General features: G+C 41.7%; 1 protein-coding gene across 2 annotated transcripts in view; it reads right to left on the bottom strand.

The window, feature by feature from the left end:
• Positions 1-19,514, bottom strand: part of PKNOX1 (PBX/knotted 1 homeobox 1) — a 101,594-nt gene that overhangs the window by 36,812 nt on the left and 45,268 nt on the right. The window contains exon 1 of one of the 2 annotated variants that reach the window (XM_006870821.1): positions 312-424. Coding sequence is in view for 1 of the 2 variants with exons in the window: in XM_006870820.1 (XP_006870882.1) it covers positions 312-362 (51 nt within the window). In the remaining variant the exon portion in view is untranslated. Of the gene's footprint in view, positions 1-311; positions 425-19,514 lie in introns of those variants that run through there. The other variant, XM_006870820.1, reaches the window with a different exon arrangement.

Raw genomic sequence — 19,514 nt, forward strand, 5'->3', positions numbered from 1 at the left:
ATTGCCAAAATATCCAGATTTCCCTTAAAAACAACATCCTTATTAAAATTGAAATTAAAAAGGTAAATCCCCAAGAAACTATCACATGGTTTAGGAGTCAAAATTGGTGGCAATCAGGATATTGCTTAAGATAAAAATTCAAACCATTTAATAGCATATCTTTCTAAATACTCATAGATAATTATGTATAATATAGTTTAACTTGCACCTCCAATCTCAAGGAAATTGAAGTATAAACATACAAAGCATCTTTATATCTTTTCAGGTCTAGTAACTGAGATCACAACAAAGAATAAAGTCAAAGCTCTCACTTGTTGCCCATCTTGATAGCTGTCTATACTTAATGTCTGTGTAGCCATCATGGTTAATGAGTTTTATTACAAGACATCAAATCATCTTGAGTCAAGAGCAAAAGCAGTCTGGGAAAACAAAAACAGAAATACATCAGTTAATGGTTGTACAACATTTTTTTGTCCTGTTTACTACAAAGCATCCACAACGTTAAAAACAACAACACACATTGTGGCGCTCGCTGTAGTATAAGCACTAGACTGTAAGTTTGGTTTGAACTGCAAGATCAGTGGTTCAAACTCACCATTCACTCCCCAGAAACCCTATACAGGGTCACTAAGAGTTGGAACCAACTTGATGGCACTTAACAACATATTGTCATATGGAGAGAAGTCATCCTTAAAACATCTGAGGGATCAAATTCCAATCCAGAGTACTTCGCTTATGGGCACTATGCTGGCCCCGTCTTGTCATCACATTTTCCACCATGGGGGACTCCACAGCATAGAAAATGCCCATCATCTGTAAAAGACAGCCCTGGGCCTTGAGACACAGCCACAGACAAGTCAGTGAGGTCCCAGCTTTGTGGATGAAACCTATCAAGGAAGAGTGACACATCGGGTAAGCGCCATGCAGGGACTCCCAAGGGTGCCATGATAGGGTAAGAGGGTGGCCCCATGAGTTATATGGTCAGGGCAGACCTGGGAGAGAAAGTGCCAGTTAGGCCAAGGTCTGGACAAGGAGAGAAAGTAGTCAACGCAGGGTAAGAATGATGACAGATGTGCTTGGGGCTACACAGACAGGCACACTTACAGCACTTGAACAAAATACAAAAATGCACTTAAGAGCTCATTTGTTTAATGACAATGTCTCACATACTTTTAATGGAATGGACAATGGGCAGAAGCTAAAACGGCAGGGGTGACAGACACTCAGTAAGTGCAGACTCAGTCAGGGCACCAAGTTAGCATCTGTGCAGGCCCAGGGCGGCACATATATGACCTGCACCATCAAGACCACCACATCCAACACATGATGCATAAATGGAAAGACACTGGAAGCAGGTTATGAGCAAAACGGCTGAAAGGAATGGCAATATCCAGTCCACTAATAGCAGCAGGGACAACAGCTGCAAATACCAGGTGTCTTCTCATCACTTTACATCCTAACTGGGGTCGTCTTCACACAGTCCAGCAAAGGGCTTCTCTTTTGAGCCTATTTTATACTACGGAGCCTGAGGGACAGGGACAGGGCAGTAGCTAAAGAGAGCATAGCAGCTTCAACCTCAGTGTCATACCAGAGCCCCCTCCAAGGACCTAGGATGTAGGAGGGCTAGACATGAAAATTCCCAAAAAGACATGGAGAAATAAACTCATGCCTGTTTCATTCAGCAAATGTTTACCATGTGTCAGACATAGTCCTATGCCCTGGAAACACAGCAGAAAAACACTGCCCTAAGCCTGACAGCTTAGATTCAACTGGAGACAAACTCAAACCAGTCAATTAAAAACAAGTGTGAAGGTGATGGGACGAAGGAGACAACTCTCACCAGGGAGAGGGGATAACTGGCGGGGAGGGGGTTAAGGGACTTGTGAGGAGTGGGGCTGGTGCACTGCTGAGACAAGTGGCAGAGCATAAGTGGAGAGGGAGTGTGTGGCAGGGATTAGAGGAGTATCAGTAGGGGCTGCAGAGAAGACTGTGGGAGTCTGACACAGAACCACAGGAAGATTGTGATGAGACCTGTACTTTAGGAGAATCCCTTTGACAGCTGTGAACAGAACAGACAGCAGGACTGCAGGGGTGCTGTAAAGGGGAGCAACAGGAAGGCTGGGGCAGAAGGCCATGTGACTGAGGGAGTCAGGGCTCAGAAGTAGAGCCAGCAGGATTTATAGAGAGACTACAAGTGGGGTGTGGGAGAGGCTTCAGGAGGGCTCTGTGGGGCCCACCTAGCAGAGTAGAGTTAGATTTCCAGAAGTGAAGCAAAGTGGCAAACAGACGCTCTGAGCCTGGAGAGAAAGCAAGAGTCAGGACATTTTAGGTACGAGAAGCTTCTCAGACTTCTAGTGGATATTGTGACCAAATGTAATTTTTAGGTTGGAAATAGAAACATGGTCATCATCAAAGTATGGTTACTATGTGTAGTGCACTGAATTGTGTCCCACAAAAAGATATGTCCAAGTCCTAACCCTCAGTACCTGTGAGTGTGACCTTACTTGGAAATAGGATATTTGAGGATATACAGGTAGGCTCCCACTTTTTGTGAGTTCACTCTATGCCACTTCACTTTTATGAAAGACCTACATTAGTACCTGGGTTTTTTTTTTTTCCAACCAAATGGGATTTTCACTTTTATGAAAAATGGTGAAAAGCATTTTCAGCATTTGTTTTGCAGCATGCACCACAAGCACCAAAAGTGACGTCACCAAGCTCCTTCCTTGGAGTCACACTCAGTATCTTAGCATCAAGTTGCTGTGGATCTGAACTGTGTCTCTGAGCATGTGTGCACTAAGGGATCAGAAAAGCCCGAGAGTGGTAAGGGTGTCATACTTCCTATGTATTCCGGCTGTGGTAACAGAAATACAGACATGGAGCATGTGTTGAACTTGCTTGTTGTATCCACCATCTGTACTATTTACATACGGAGAAAGGATCTGAAAAGCTGCCAAAGTTACCTGTGGTTCTGCTAGTAGCAACATGGTCTCCTTTAGGGGACATCAGTAAGGAAAGTCTGCTGCTTGAGTACATTGATGGGTCTACAAAGCATGGTATTCCATTAAGTTATCTTATACAGGATTCCCCCACTATCCTAAAGTAGAGCTTTCGTATGAAACCTTTCAAAAGATGAAATGGTGTAAAGCAAGGAAGCACTCTCACTGCTTGGGGTGAGTGCAGCTTCCTTACCTGAAAAACAATTGAGGAATGCTAGTCTTGCTTTTGATCACTCTTTATAAAAGTAAAAATCTTCCTTGGATTTATTTCGGTTAGCCAAAACAGACACTATTTTTTGACAAAATTAGGAAAGTGATTGATTTTGGAGCCCAGGAGCAGAGGTCCCTGGGACCATTAAGTGAGAAGAACAGAGAGCGAGACCCTACCCAGAGAGGTAGCCATGCCAGGGATGGAGACAGAGAAGATGACGGGGACAGATGGAGTGGCTGGGGACACTGGACTCGGGTAGGGAGAAGGCCTGTGTGGTGTACACTTTGGGGTTATATGATACATTGTCATCATTGCAATGAAACGAAATATGATAGGATGAGCGTAAAGCTAATGTTCTCCCATTTAAACCTCACAATAACAACTTAAAAACAAAAACATATAGGTTACTATTGAATCCTGGTGGCACTGTGGGTTAAGTGTTTGTCTGCTAACCAAAAGGTGAGAGGTTTGAATCCACCTTTGTGCAGAGCATGAGAAAAATGAGGCTGTCTATTCACATAAAGATTTGCAATCTCAGAAACTCTAAGGAGCAGTGTTTCTCTGTCTGGGGTCTGGGCATCAGAATGAATTCATTGCAGTAGATCTGGTTTGGTTTATAATGTCGTTTTGAGTTCAAATGGACTCTATGGCAGTGGGGTGAGGGTGAATGTTAAGTCTTTCATGAAAATCAAGTGGCACTAAACAAATTTTCTTAAGGAGAAATCATTCTTTTTAGTAGGTGAAACAAAAAACACTGGAAGAAGGTGATGAAAATGTTATAAAAGTAGAATTTAAAGGTAGTCATGGTGGTCTTATAAGTTTTTGAGGATGGGGCAGCTACATAGTTTATGGGTTACTGAAAAGTGCTTTGGCTAATACTAAAACTACTGAAAAGTAACTAGAAAAACTGAAGAAAAAAATTTATAGATGGTGACTATTCATATGAATAAATGCTTAACTGTGACAAAACTGCAATTTACTGGAAAACATTGCTGAGCGAGACATTTACTTTGATAGAAGAAAAATAGGTTAAGGGACTCAAGGCATTGAAGGTTTACCTTCATGCCGAATGTTAACACCACTGGGAATGCTGTCGTCAGGTCTCCACTAGTGTACTGTTCAGAAAATTTGAGGGTACTTAAAAGCATTGATAAGAATATACTTCCTGTTGTGTTTAGTTCACATCCAGAGGGAAGATAGTCATGCGATAATGGAAGCAGATGTTGGAATGAGAGTCACAAGCCACAGAACTACCAGAGGACAGGAGAGACATGCAAAAGAATCTTCCTCAGAGTCTCCAGAAAGAACCAACAATCTTGTGGACACCTTGATTAGACTCGGAGAGAACAAATTTGTAAGAGACAAACTTCTGTTGTTTTCATTCACCCATTTGTTATGACAACCAGAGGAAATTCATACAGTATGTAAATACCCACAATTGGATGAGATCACCCAGAATGACACAGCAGGGCCATGTCAGAAGACAGCTGGAGATCAGGATGTTTGGAGAGTCCAGCAAAGAATTGGGAGCAGCATGCAGCTGGACAGAAGTAGAAGCAAGTGGTACCCCTGAAACCCTGGAAGAAGGAGGGGCAGCCATGTAATTGCAGCTGAGAGTCAAGGAAGAGTTGCTGAGCGCCATCCGCTGGGGACTCAGAGCAGTGTTGGCAGGTGTAGTAGAGCATGTCCGTGATGACTCTATTCCACTTGTAGGAATTGATTCTAGAGTTATGCCCATCTCACTACCACCCAGGGTGAAACATGTTTCCCTGGGTCTTCACACACCCCTCTGTACTTAACATCTTTGACTATACTTTCCCCAAGGGCCCTGCCCGGTTTCATCTCCAGCAGCTAGCACAGTATCTGATGCCTGTTGTTATTATCCAAGGATGAGTGGTCCCAAACTTACAATGGAAGGAAATGCTGCCTGGTCCTGAGTCATTCCATGATCGGTTGCAAATCGGAACACTGTGATCCCCAGGGTTTTGTTGGCTGCTTTTTGGAAATATATCCCCAGCTCTCCACTTACAGACAGGTGGTGACTGTGCATGAGGTGTGTTGGCTGGGAATTGAACCCAGTCTCTTGCATGGAGGCAAGAATTCTATCACTGAGCCAACGCTGCCCACCGATGCCATTGAAAAGAATCAATTAAAAAAGAAGAAACAGATCCCTGATGTAACAGACATTGGAACACATAATTTAGAACATTTCTGCTTGCTTGATACCCCTATCTACTGTTCCACTTAGGGCATTTTCTAATGTTTTTTATTGCATGTAAACGATTGCTGGGATGGAAGCCTTGATACCAGGGTTTATGCCTGAGCCAACCATGTATCTCTACAGAGAAGGGCAGCAGCTACTCAGAGCACTTATCCAATAGATTGTTACTGAAAATAGTCCAAAAAAGCTCTGTGTAATAATCTGCAAGTCTCCAGTCTATATATATATATATATATAAAAGATATAAAGGAAAAGAGAAGTTTAAAAAGTCAACTTCTTCTCTAAGTAAGTGTCAATATAACAAGCAGACATTCAAAATACCTCACTGACTTCCCTAGCTTTACTTTCACATCCAAAAGGCCTTATGAAAGTGTATCTTTTAGATACACTCTTTTAGTCTATTACCTATGCTCTTTTACATATGCTACTTTATTTAACCTTGAATCAAAGCAGTAAGTAGATGTGGGAGTTTAGAACTTAGCTTAACCCAAAGCAATCTGGTCTTTGTCCTCCCTTCCTAAGAGCTAATACCTAGAGCTTTGGAATTTTGATAAGGACTCCAGATCTGATAGGTTATGTCAGGCAGGTACCTCTGAGGTGAGAGCTGGCCAGAACAGAGGGAACAAACTTGTGATCATTACCTCATGGTGGCCAGCCTGAAGAACCCCACCTCAGGTTGTCTCAAGATCAACTAAAGATATCAACTGACCTCAGGGGTTCCCCGTGATTATTTTATCACCTCTAGTGGTCAGAAAATTTCAAAGATCAGCTTGAGAAGATAAAGCCAAATATTACAACAAAATGTGCAGAGATCTGGAATCAGAAAACCGAAAAGGAAGAACATGCTCAGCATTTCTCAAGCTGGGGGAACTGAAGAAAAAATTCAAGCCTCGACTTTCATTATTAAAAGATTCTCTGGGCAAATTACTGAATGATGCAGAAAGCATCTAGAGAAGATGGAAGGAATAAACAGAGCCACTGTACCAAAAGGAAATGGTTGATGTTCAACAGTTTCAAGAGGTAGCATACAATCAAGAGCCAATGATACTGAAGGAGGAAGTCCAAGATGCATTGAAGGAAGTGGCAAAAAAGAAGGCACCAGGAATTGATGGAATGAAAATTGAATTTTTTCAAGAAAGTGAGGCAGCACAGGAGGCACTCACTCATCTCTGCCAAGAAGTTTGGAAGACAACTATCTGGTCAACTGACTGGAAGAGATCCACATTTGTGCCCATTCCAAAGAGCGGTGACCCAATGGAATGTGGAAATCATCGGACAATCTCTTTGTTATTCAATGTGAGTAAAGTTTTGCTAAAGGTAATACAGAAATGGCTGCAATCATACATTGACAGAAAACTTAAAGAGGTTCAAGTAGGATTCAGAAGAGACCGTGGAACGAGGGATATCATTGCTGATGTCCAATGGATCTTGGCTGAAAGCAGAGACTATTAGAAAGAGTTTTACCTGTGCTTTATTGACTATGCAAAGACTTTCGCTTGTATGGATCATGACAAGCTATGGATAACATTGTGAAATATGAGGATTCCAGGACACTTAATTGTGCTCATGAGGAATCAGTACCTGGGCCACGAAGCAGTTGTTTGAACAGAACATGGGAACACTGAATGGTTTAAAATTTTTAAAGGTGTGCAAAAAGGTTGTACCATACTTATTCAACTTGTATGCTGAGCAAATAATCCGAGAAGCTGGGTTATGTAAAGAAAAACATGGCATCAGGATTGGAGAAAGACTCATTAACAACCTGCGATATGCAGATGATACAACCTTGCTTGCTGAAAGTGAAGAGGACTTAAAACATTTACTGATGAAGATCAAAGAGCACAGTCTTCGGTATGGATTACATCTCAATGTAAAGAAAACAAAAATCCTCACCACTGGACCAATAAACAACATTCTTATCAATGAAGAAAACACTGACGTTGTCAAGGACTTCATTCTTCTTGGATCCACTATCAACACTCATGGAAGCAGCAGTCAAGAAATCAAATGACGTATTGCATTAGGCAAATCTGCTGCACAAGACCTTTTTAAAGTGTTGAAGAGCAAAGATGTCAACTTGAGGACTAAGGTGCACCTGACCCAAGCCATGGTATTTTCAATAACCTTATATGCATGCGAAAGCTGGGCAGTGAATACGGAAGACCACAGAAGAATTGATGCTTTTGAGTTATGGTGTTGGAGAATATTGAAAGTTTATGTTTGGGCTGCCAAAAAAAACCAATAGATCCATCCGTTTTGGAAGAAGTGCAGCCAGAGTGCTCCTTGGAGGCCAAGATGGCTAAACTTTGTATCTCATACTTTGGACATATTGTCAGGAGGGACCAGTCTCTGGAGAAGGTATCATGTTTGGTGAGGTGTAGGGTCAGAGAAAAAGAGCAAGACCCCCAACGAGATGGACTGGCCAAGTGGCAGCATCGATGGACTCAAGTGTAGCAACAGTAGTGAGGTTGGCCTAGGATCGGGCAGTGTTTTGTTCTGCTGTGCATAAGGTCGCTATGGGTTGGTAAGGACTCAATGACACTTAACAACAACAAGAACAAGTGGCCAGGCCAGATAAGTCTATCTCATGATCACCTTGTGATATCAACCTACCTAAGGGCAAGGGACTGGAGTGTGCATTATGTAATGAAGATCCCCAATAAAAAGCCTAGACAACAAATCTCCAAATCTCCTGGTTGGTGAAAATACATCTGTTCTTGGGAAGGTGACATACCCTTTATGGGGGCATGGGAAATCTCTGTTGAAAACCCACCCACATATTACCATGTGTTTCTTCCTTATGCTAACCTTGATTTGTATTATTTAAAATAAAGTTGTAATCATATTGCGATTTCCATGAGTTCGGTGAATCGTTCTAATGAAATACAAAACTGTGGAAGAAGTGAAAGTCACAGCAGGTCAGGGCACAGGTGTCATGTGGATGCTCTAAACTTGTGGCTAGCATCTGCCTATTTGGCAGTTTGAAGGTTAGTGTCCATTTAGCTGATCCAGCTCCAGGTGAGTAGAATCAGAGAAAGGAGTATGGATCGATTGTATTAGAACTGAGCAGGTTAGTAAAAAAGCGGGGATTTAGGATGATCATTATCCTCATAGTAGACATTTTTAACTTAAAGTTTACAACGAAGATAAGAGATAAGAAAGTCTGGGCCAACTTGCCTGGAAAATGATGGCACCAAAAACATAAGCTGGTGCTCTTGGCCACCAAACATTTTATCAAAGCTTCACAATGGAAAATGGAGGCTCCTATACATCAGCTACCTACACAAATCTAGGAAAGTCTGGACACTCTTTTAGAGGGAAAAGAAAAAAAAATTTTTTTTCTTTTTATTCTGAATTGGATAAAGGTTTACTGAGTAGATCAGTTTTCCAATCAACAATTCACATACATTTTGTTTCACTGATTTCAATTCCCACAATATGACATCACTTATCCCACTTCCTCCCTGTGTTCCCATTCCTCCTCCTTTCCTAAGTTTTCTGAACTCTGTCCTTGGGCGAATGCTGACCTTTTAATCTTAAATTGTTGATTATTCTGAGGCATGGATAGCTCTTTAAAAACTGGAAAATGACCCATGGAGATGAGTTCACTTCCAGACCTCAAGGAAGGCCATCGTAATGATGGGTCCACCAGTCTCTATCTGACCAGTAAGCCTGGTCTTTTTCATGATTTGGGTTTACTCCATATTTTCTCCCACTCTATCCAGGCACCATCTAGTTCTTCTGGGCTAAGGGTCACAGAGACATATACTTGCATAGTTCACTAGTCAACTCGACAAATTGTTTCCATGTGTCTTTGAATTCCATCATTCTTCTTTCCTCCAGATAAGGAAAGACCTTAAATGGCTACTGACTCATGAACTTTTTATTTATTTAAGTTTTCATTATGAACTGAGTTATAGTTCACATGGGAGAACATCAGCTTTACACCATCGTTTTATTGCAATGATTACATTCTCCTCCGTGCTTGCTCACGAACTTTTAAGATCCCATTCACTACTCACCAAAGTAGGATGGAGAACACTGTCTTTGTGGACTATGTTATGCCAATTAACCTTGGTGTCCTCTGAAACTAAGGAAGGCAGCTATGCGCCTTCTACACTACCAACGCTGAACCCCTTGAGACGATGGTCCTGAGCCCCAGGTCCAACAAAAAAATATTTTTTAAGCTTGTGAGCAGCCATTTAACACACAACTATTGATCTCTTCCTATCTAGAGTAAAGGAGAATGAAGAAAACCAAAGACTTAAGGGAGCAATTAGTCCAAAGTACTAATGGACCACATGAAACATGGCCTACATGATTCAAGACTAAAAGAACTACATGGTGCCAGTCAGAGCAGGAGAAAAAGGTATAGAAAACAAAACAAAAATTCAATTCACAAAAAAGACCATACTTACTGGTCTGACAGAGACTGGAAAAACCCTTGAGACGATGGTCTTAAGATATCCATTTGACCTGGAATTGAAGTAAATCCTGACGACTACCTTTCTGCCAAATAAAAAAAATCGCTGTTGTTGTTATGTGCTGTGGAGTAGGTTCCGACTCATAGCGACCCTGTACAGGGTTTCCAAGGCTGTAAATCTTTACGGGAGCAGAAAGCCTCAACTTTCTCCTATGGAACAGCTGGTAGTTTCGAACTGCTGACCCTGAGGTTCACAGCCCGATTCGTAACCACTATGCTACCAGAGCTCTTTAAATACCAAAATAGGCCCATAAAATAAAAAACACATGAGAGAACGGAGTAGCTTAGAAGAAACAATTATATTAAATCAAAAGGACGATGTTTGCAAAGATGAACTGGCAAGGACAGGAAATCCTGACAAAAGGAAACAGGGAAGCCAGGTTGAAAATGGGAGAAATGCTGACACACTGCAGGCAATGCAACTCATGCAGCGGTCACGGAACACTTTTTATGTACAGACTTTTGAATGGGAAACTAATTTGTTCTGTAAACTTTCATTTAAAGCACAATAAATACATCTTTAAAGCATCCTTCGGGCCTGGAACTGAACTCACCTCTGTGGCTCAATTTTTAGCCAAACAATAGGTCTATAGGGGTAACAATAATACTGCTAGGGAAATATGTACTTCTCAGTACAATCAACCATTTAAGATCATATGGGCAGCATTTTCCAAAGACAAAATTTAGAAGGGTTAGGAAAGCAGGAGAAATGAAAACAAGAAACACAGGAAGGAAGTGTGATAAGTGATATTATACTGAGGGGAATGCAATCAATGACATGCAACAAAATGTATATGAATTGTCGAATATAAAACTGATCATTCACTCTATAAACTTTCACCCAATTCACAATAAAAAGCTAAAATAAAATTTAAAAAAATTCTTTAAGTAATGAAACAAACAAATAAAAAGGCATTAAACTTACTTATGGGGAACAATCCCTTCCCAGACAAAGAGGGCCAAGAGAGTTCAAGTGATGAGGGCCTTCTATTAATTCCACTAAAGTAAATCTTCTAGGACGTCTGGTCTGGTCCTAAATTCAACTCACACATCAAGTCATGCCAGCCTAGAAATACTAGTGTCATCTGTGGACCCAGTTGGGGACCTGGTTGGCAAGCAGTGTGAAGAGACCTGGGGACTCTTGGGCCCAGAGTCAGTGGTGTGGCCACGGAGGACTCGAGAGGAGAGTGGAGCCACCGGCTGACAGGAAGAGAGGGCATGTGCACAGGAGCGCCCACACTTGCAGATGATACCCACGTGACCTGGACCGGATGACTGGATGATTGGAGCTCAACCAGGAGAAGATAGAAGAGGGGGAAGAAAAAAAGAGTGAGCTGATACAATCTGATGAACTTGACCTATACCTATGGAGCAGCAACTCAAAAGAAGGAACAAATCCTTACAGCAAAAAACATTCCCCCTCCACACAGAGTGGGCGGAGATGGGCAACTTGGGCATTGGATATTCAAATGTAGGGGGATACTACAAAGGCAAGAAGTGACTGGCTTACCAGCTTTCAAGAGGGAACCTAGTGCTAGGGAGCATGGAGGAAGGCAGAATCTCCAGTAGGTACTATTCAATCTGTCTGGGTGGAGCTGATGAAAAGAAATACAGATGGGTAACTCGTGATACTGTAGTGAATAATGCTTATCAGGACGGATTGTGAGGGTTGGAAATGCAAAGGTAGACGTTTTGTAACAATGAAGGGAGTGATTAATTCTCCAGGATAGGAGTGGAGGTCTCTGGGACCATCAATGGAGAAGAGCCGAGAGCGGGACCCTACCCAGAGAGACAGAGATGCCTGAGATAGAGACAGAGACGACGAAGTGGAGTGATGAAGTGGCTGGGGACTTTGGATCCAGAGAGGGAAAGGGACTGTAGGCTGAAAACTGGGGAGGGGGGGGGAGTGTAGGGGGCAGGTTTCTAGGATATACCCTTTGGTTGGTTGATGATGCATGGAGGGGATTGGAACCATGGCAATGAGAGGATATACGATGGAATGAATGTATAACTAAAGTTCTCTCATGTAAACTGTCATATAATTCACAATAAAATAAATAAAAAATAAAAAAATAAATAAATACTAGTGTCAGAAGAAACTGACATCTGTTTACTTTCTGGTTTTAAACACTTCTGTTTATTTTAACGCAGCTGTGCTGTATTCCAAGCAACTAACTAAACAGACTTAGAATGGAAGCATCTGTACAGTCTAGATGGAGAAGAGAGCCACAGTAAAGTCTGAGGAGTCCTGGTGTGATGCTGTGGGATTATGTACTGGACTGCAAGGTCAGTCTGAATCACAAAGTTGGCAGTTCAATCTCACCAACTGCTCCTCAGAAACACTATACAGGGCCACTAGGAGTAGAAATTGACTCTACAGCACTTAACAACAACAACCTCTGTTAAAAGACAATTCTCCAGGGCGGTGAGGGGTTTTCAAAATGAGCTGAATGGAACACCTCATGGGGCCCTGAAATAGAGCAAATCCCATACTCCAGAGGACTTCCAGATTGTATTGGGAAATGTGCAACTGTACCAACAAACTCAGTACACCCAGATGATGCCCGTGAATAGGATTATCATCCATCCAGATTTTGAGAAGTTTCACCCCTTTGGGAGTGATACTGTCATGTTGCAACTGTACCTTCCTGTGAATTTTACTTCTTACATCATTCCTGCCTGTCTCCCAAAGCCTGCAGTGCTGCTGTCCAATTACACATCCTGTTGGAACATGCACCTGCCCCCACCCTTCCATCTCCAGGAGGGCAAGGTGGTCCTCATGGAGAACGAAGTTTGTAATCTCTTATATGGATAAATAAGCAGAAACAAGATCAACTCTGTGCATGAGGAGATATTGTGTGCTGGCGACTTCTACACAGGAAAAGCCATTTGTCGAGACCAACTACTGTGATCTTGGTCAGAAAGGACAACAGCCATCCAGGACCAACTACTATAACCCTGAAAGAAACTGAGGAACTCATCACCACTGATTTCCAACTTTGCCACTTCAGAATCTGTTGTCAATAGTTTACAAATCGTCTCTTCTTTAGTTAGTTGTTGAAGCTTTCCTTCCAAAGGATTTAATGGCAAAGAAAGTAGACTGAAGTGTCTAGGACATACGCAAGCACTGAGAAGCTGTGGCCCCGCAACAAGATGGACGAAAATCCAAACTCGGGGGCCCTCCTTAGAATTGCAAGGCCATGGACCCTGAGGGCCAAGGAAGTGACCTCCTGAAGTCCCGGGTTCATTGGTCTTTGCGAACTCACTGGTTGGCTACCTTTGTACAATTCTCTCTGGTTCTAATATTGTTAATTCTATACTTGTCCTTTGTGCTTCTAACTCCAATAATTGTAGCTTCTGAGAAAATGGTCTCTAATGATAGCAATGTACACATTGCCTCTCTTAATGGCTCCACTGTAAAAGTCATTGCCCTGAAGGTATTGGTAGTACATAAGGTTTGGGGAACAAATCTCTCTGAGAGGCAAAGCTCTGACCACCTGGCAAGTATGTCAAAACTGTTTCTGACCAAATTATTCAGTTATGTTTGATATTAACTTGAAGCGTGAACTCTTGATGTCCATGCACAAATTGAACTTCCCCCTAGAACCGAGGCAGTAAAGCTTCCTCAAATGACTCAGGAAGAACAGGAATAGGTGTGTTGGAATTAAAATTTTAGAGAAAAACTGTCTTAAGGATATGGAATGGTAAATTCTGGGAATATTTGATTAAAGGATAATGGCAGCAGCTCCCCCAAACTGCTCCCGGGTATAATCAATTTAATCCAGATGTTCTTCTTCCCCCCGAAGACAGTGAAAATTGTCATATCTATAGAACCCGGAACAGGGTTAAAGGAATATAGAGGTGAGTGCGCACCTTCTTAGAAAGGTCAAAACCTGTTTTTCACCTTCCCTGAAGTTGTAGAAGCACAGAAGAATTATATAAAACCAAGTATCTGAAATCTTGTTCATTAACAAAAGCATGTATTTTCTGCCTATAAAATATACAGAGGCAGCTTAAGTTTCTTTAGAAATTATAATTTAGCCTTTTTATAAAAATTCTAAAGTCTTTTACCTTCACCCACTTGTGATTAAGTATTGAAAGTATGTTAGGCACCTTTGAGAAACCGCAAATAGCTGCCCTAGGCATCTGCATTCTCTAAAGTTAGCTAGTGAAACTTACCCATATGATTTAGGAGAAAAGCTGCTTGGGCCGATTACATGAGTTAGAACAACAGTGGCAACCTCCCCCCAAATTGCCCCCGAGTTTCTGGAATCCAAAATGAGGCCGAAAAATGTAGAGAAAAGGTCCTGCATTCTCGGGAGCGGTCGGAGTTTGTCCCCGACCTTCTCTAGGATTGAGAGAGTAAAGAAGAAAAGATTAGAAGATTTAACTAAGGACACTACTTACTTGCATTCATACTCACTAATACAAATATGTACCTTTTGTTTACAACATGTTCAAGGAGAATTAGAATCTTTGGAAAAAGCCTGCTTTAGCTTTTTAACTGACAATTTCTTAAGTTTCCTCTTTTTTCCATTTTTGATTAAAGTATACGTTTGAAAGATCGCACATAGCCTCCCTGGGTCATGAGAACCTAGAAATTAACCTTCAAAGTATAATTGCTTGCTTGACCTTTTACATGATAATGATCTTCGATTAGTCTAAAAGGAATCATGATGTTCTTAGAGAAATGTTTAAAGAATTTCCGTGAATCATTAGGGTTTGTCACAAATGAATAACCACATTTTTTAGTGAATACCTATAGTTTCTTTTTTGTAACTGATTTCCTCAAAAAATGAGAATAAAAGTCTAAGGTGAAGTTAGTTCTGCATGCATTCTTGGCATCAGGACTATCTGCCTGTCAGGTTGCATCCACAAAAAAAAAAAAAAGAAAAAAAAAGACAATTCTCCATGAATATCTTCAAGTCTCTCATTGTCTGGGCTTTCTGAGCAAAGGATGGTTGAACTACAACAGGCCTTGAAATCAAGTGAGAGCCTGTGGCCTGATCAGGTGCAATCAAGAGACCACTGCTACATCAAGGTAAATGGTCAGGTCCCCTCAGGGAAAACCCTCTTTCAAAACTAAGACTCAAGGCATGTGGTTTGATTCGTGATCACGTTGGTCACCGATAAGGGAAAGTGAGGGAAACCAGCAATGAAGCTACGAGCTAAGTCCAACCACATACAATAGACTCCTGTTAACCCGGGTAGAGACCTGGTTGGGCAGCAGTATGGCAAGACCTGGGGACTCCTGAGCCCAGAGACAATGATATAGCCACAGAGGACTAGTGTGGAGAATGAAACGTCCAGCTGCTAAGAAGAGAGGGCATATGCACAAGAACACCCACACTTGCAGATAATACCCACTTGACCTGGCTTCAATGACTGGATGATCAGAACTCAACTAGAAGAAGACAGAAGAGGGAAAAAAGAGTAATCTGATACAATTTGATGAACTTGACTTATATATGCCTCTAGATGCAGTAGCTCAAAAGAGGGAGCAAATCTTTACAGTGAGGATCATCCCCACTCCCTCAGTACACAGACAGGGATGGGCAACTTGGACATTGGCTACCCAAAATGGGGGGGAGCTACAAAGGCAAGAAGTGACTGGCTTACAAGTGTTCAAGAGGGAGCCTAGATCCAGGGGGCGTGGAGGAAGGTAGAATCTCCACTGAGTAGTAGCCAATCTGTCTGGGCAGGGCTGATGAAAGGAGATGGGGATAGGACTCTTGCGGTACAACAGTGAATAATTGCTATCAGGACTGAATGTGAGGGTTGTAAATGTAAAGGTAGATGGTTTGTAGCAAGGAAGGGAGTGATTAACTTTGCAGTCTAGGAGCGGAGGTCCCTACCCAGAGAAGCAGTGATGCCAGAGACGAAGGTAGAGATGATGACATGGAGAGATGGAGTAGCTGGGGACTCTAGACCCAGAGAGGGCGAGAGGCTGGCTTGCAGGGTATACCCTTTGGTTGTTTGATGATGCATGGAGGGGACTGTAATCATGTCAGTGAAATGATATATGATAGGATGAATGTAAAGCTAATGTTCTCCCATGTAACTATCACTTAATTACAATGAAAATTTAAAAAAAAAAAAAAAGAGAGAGACCACTCCTACCCTCAAGCCACATGTCTACATACAGCAAGGAAGCTAGGAGCCTGCACATCCTCTCTGAGCGAAGATCTATTTCTATTCCAGGGTTGTTATTAAGTACTGTTGAGTCAATTCCAACTCAGTAGCAACCCTGTAAAGGGATTCCAAGGAGCAGTTGGTAAGTTTGAACTGCCGATCTTGTAGTTCAGCGCTTATCCTACATAGTAAAGGGCTCTTTATCTCTAGAGGGGAAAATGGGTCCATAAGAGCCAAGTTTCCTAATTCTGGATCTCTCTCCTGTAGTGCAACTGTTCTGCTTCAGGTAAGTATCTGGCCTTCAGTATGGGATTATGGGTGCCTGGGGCATGCGGAACTAGTGCTGAAGCAAAAACCTCATGTATCCTATCAGAGCACACATATACACTTCACCCTACGTAGGTCCCAGACACCTACAAACTAAGAAAAAAATTGTGTGTGTGATGTTCAAACACAGAGCAGAAGCATGGAGGGAACTAGGTAGCAGTGTTCCATTATTCCTGACACATATACAGAGCACATCAAGTTCAACTTTGAAATCAATTCCTTCTAAAAGTGAATAGACTTGTCACTTTATTCAGGCACTAACTCACAAAGCCACCTGGTGAACAGAACATTCTACCCAAGTGTGTCCTGACAAGAACACCTAAAAAAGATCTTCTGGCATGGCACTGCTGAACATACACTGGACTGCAAACCACAGGTTAGCAGTTCAAACCCACCAACTGCTTGGAACCGACTTAATGGCAACTAACACCAACAACATACCAATCAAGAAGCTTTAAAGTTTAAAAAGGTATTTTCTTGGGTTTTGTTTTAGTTTTTTAAAGATTAAATACAATAAGCAGATTTTCAATGGCTATGCCAATTCATCTTGTTGGGGCCTCCCTCTTTTTCAATAAGGTTTTTAGTGACAGAGAAGAGTTACAAATATAGAGACAGGAAAGGCTAGAATTAACCCTGTGGTACTGAAATGTAAAAGAAGGTATCAGAAGGAATTAATGGTTTTAATATATAGGTACAGAAATATATAGTGTATAAATGTGTATATCTCACACATATATACACAAACACATACACACACATATTGTTTTGTTGTCGTTAAGTGCCATAGAGTCGGTTTCAACTCATAGAGACCCTGTACAGGATTTCTGAGGAGAGGCTGGTGAGCTTGAACCATTGCGTGTATCTGAAAAAGATACAGCAACATCTCAGCACAGTCCTGCCAAACATGTAGAACATGAAAGATAAAGACAGGTGTACTGAATCTTCTGAGCCAAGAGATTAAAAAGACATGACAAGTAAACAACATGTGATTCTGAATTAGGTTTTAGACCTTAAAAACACTTGTTGCTTTCAGTACAAAGTTCACTCGTGACAAGGGGAGCCCTGGTGGTGCAATGATTAAAACTTTGAGGTGGTAGCAGAACGGTTCGTGGGTTGAACTCACCAGCTGCTTTTCAGGAGAAAGATGTGGCAGGTTGCTTCCATAAAGATTGCTGTTTTTAGACGCCATTCAGTCAGCTGTTAGGTACCATTGAGTCAGTTCCGACTTATAGTGACACTGTATAGGGATTCCGAGGTGTGATTCGTGAGTCTGAACCACTGACCTTGCAGTTCAGTGCTTATCCTACAGCACCACACCATAAACATTACAGCCTTGGAAACCCTATGGAGCAGTACTACTATATCCCATAGGATCAATATGAGCAAGAGGAGGCTACTTTTGTTGTTGTTTAGTGAGACAATTGGCAACATTTTTAAATAGTAGATGCATAAAAATATTTTATCAGTGCTAGTTTCCTGATTTTGATAATTCTGCTTTTGTTAATTAAGACAGAATTTTTGTTCTGAAGTACCTACTGAAGTATTTAGCCAAAAAGGGCCATCATGCCTGCAACTTATGCTGTCAAATGTTTTAAAAAAAGAAAAAAGCATCAATACGGAGGAATAAGATAAAATCTTGCATGAGAAAGCAAGTTTGATAAAATGCTAACATTTGGGAAAGACATGGGAAGTCTATACAATCTTTGCAACTTTTTCTAAGTCTAAAATTCAAAGTGAAAAACTTTATTAAAGTTTAAAATGCTTAGGATTAAAAAGGTGAAGGAACTATTTTATGTCAAAAGACATCAATCAATGTAATATGTGATCTTTGATTACATACATGTTTAAAATTTCAAATACAGTAAAGATAATTTAGAGAAATTTGGGGATAGATATTATTAAAGAAATAGGAGTCCTTGGGTGACACAAGCACTTAACTATGAATGGAATGACTGGTTGTTTAAACCCACCCAGAAGTACCTCAAAAGGCAGACCTGGTAATTTGTTTCTGAAGGATCACAGCCTTGAAAACCCTATGGTGCAATTCTATACTGCAGTCAGAATTAGCTCGATGACAATTAATAATAAAAATAAGTAGCAATTTTGTGGTATATAACTTCAAGTTTGGAATCCTAGTGTGGCACTGTAGGATAAGCACTGGACTGCTAACTGCAAGGTTCAAACCCATCAGCCACTCCTAGGAAACTGTGTACAAGGTCGCTATGAGTCGGAACCAACTGAATGGCACTTAACAACAACATAAGGTTTATGGGAAATACCTTCATTTTAAGGAGCAAAGAGGTAAGATTTAAAAATGGGTAAACCAAAATACACACACAGCTAAAAAGTTCCTGGAGTCAGTCACCAACTGTGGAATTTAGGTAGTTGTTGATCATCATAACACTCTTCCAACTTTCCTGTGTCTCACAACTGGTTTCCCACCTGTTTGAGCCAGTTCAGTCATGGTCAATGCTGCAAAAGCAAAACAGATCTGAATTTGTAAAATGTGTGAAAGGGAAAAAACAACCCAATGCCGCTCATCAACCACACCGCACACCAGATGGCCTGTCTAGAGACTTTTATTCAGGATGAGGAAGAGGAAGGTGACCTCTGCAGGAGAGAGAAGGCAGGAGGCAGAAGATGGCAGAAAGAAGAGAAGAGAAAGTCAATGGGAAGGGAGAGGTCTTATATAGGTTCAACAGGAAGGGAGTGGCCATTGCTAAGGTGATTCAGCTGTGGCCTATCAAAAGCCATGTTGCCCTTTAAACTACACGCCTTGTAGCTTAGGGCAGGGAGACAGAAACCTAAGATTACAAAATGGAGTTGAAGGGAGGGGAGAGGGAAAAACCCGGAAGGTACAGCCTAAAATGGCAGACCTGATATTGTAACAATGTGGATATGCCAAAAAACCAGAAGGGAAAAACTATGCATCGAAGTCCTGGAATGAGAGACTCAGAAGTGGTGCAATGCGCCCTTTCAGGAATGTGATGTGGAAGATTACATCATTGCTGTTGTTGTTGTTGTTGTCAGGTGCCATCGAGTCGGAACCAACTCATAGCGACCCCATGCACAGCAGAGCGAAACAATGTTCGATCCTGGGCCAACCCCACCACCGCTGCCACCCCCGAGTCCATCAATGAT

The sequence above is a fragment of the Chrysochloris asiatica genome, unplaced genomic scaffold (genome assembly GCF_000296735.1).
Source record: "Chrysochloris asiatica unplaced genomic scaffold, ChrAsi1.0 scaffold00154, whole genome shotgun sequence".
NCBI lineage: Eukaryota > Metazoa > Chordata > Mammalia > Afrosoricida > Chrysochloridae > Chrysochloris > Chrysochloris asiatica.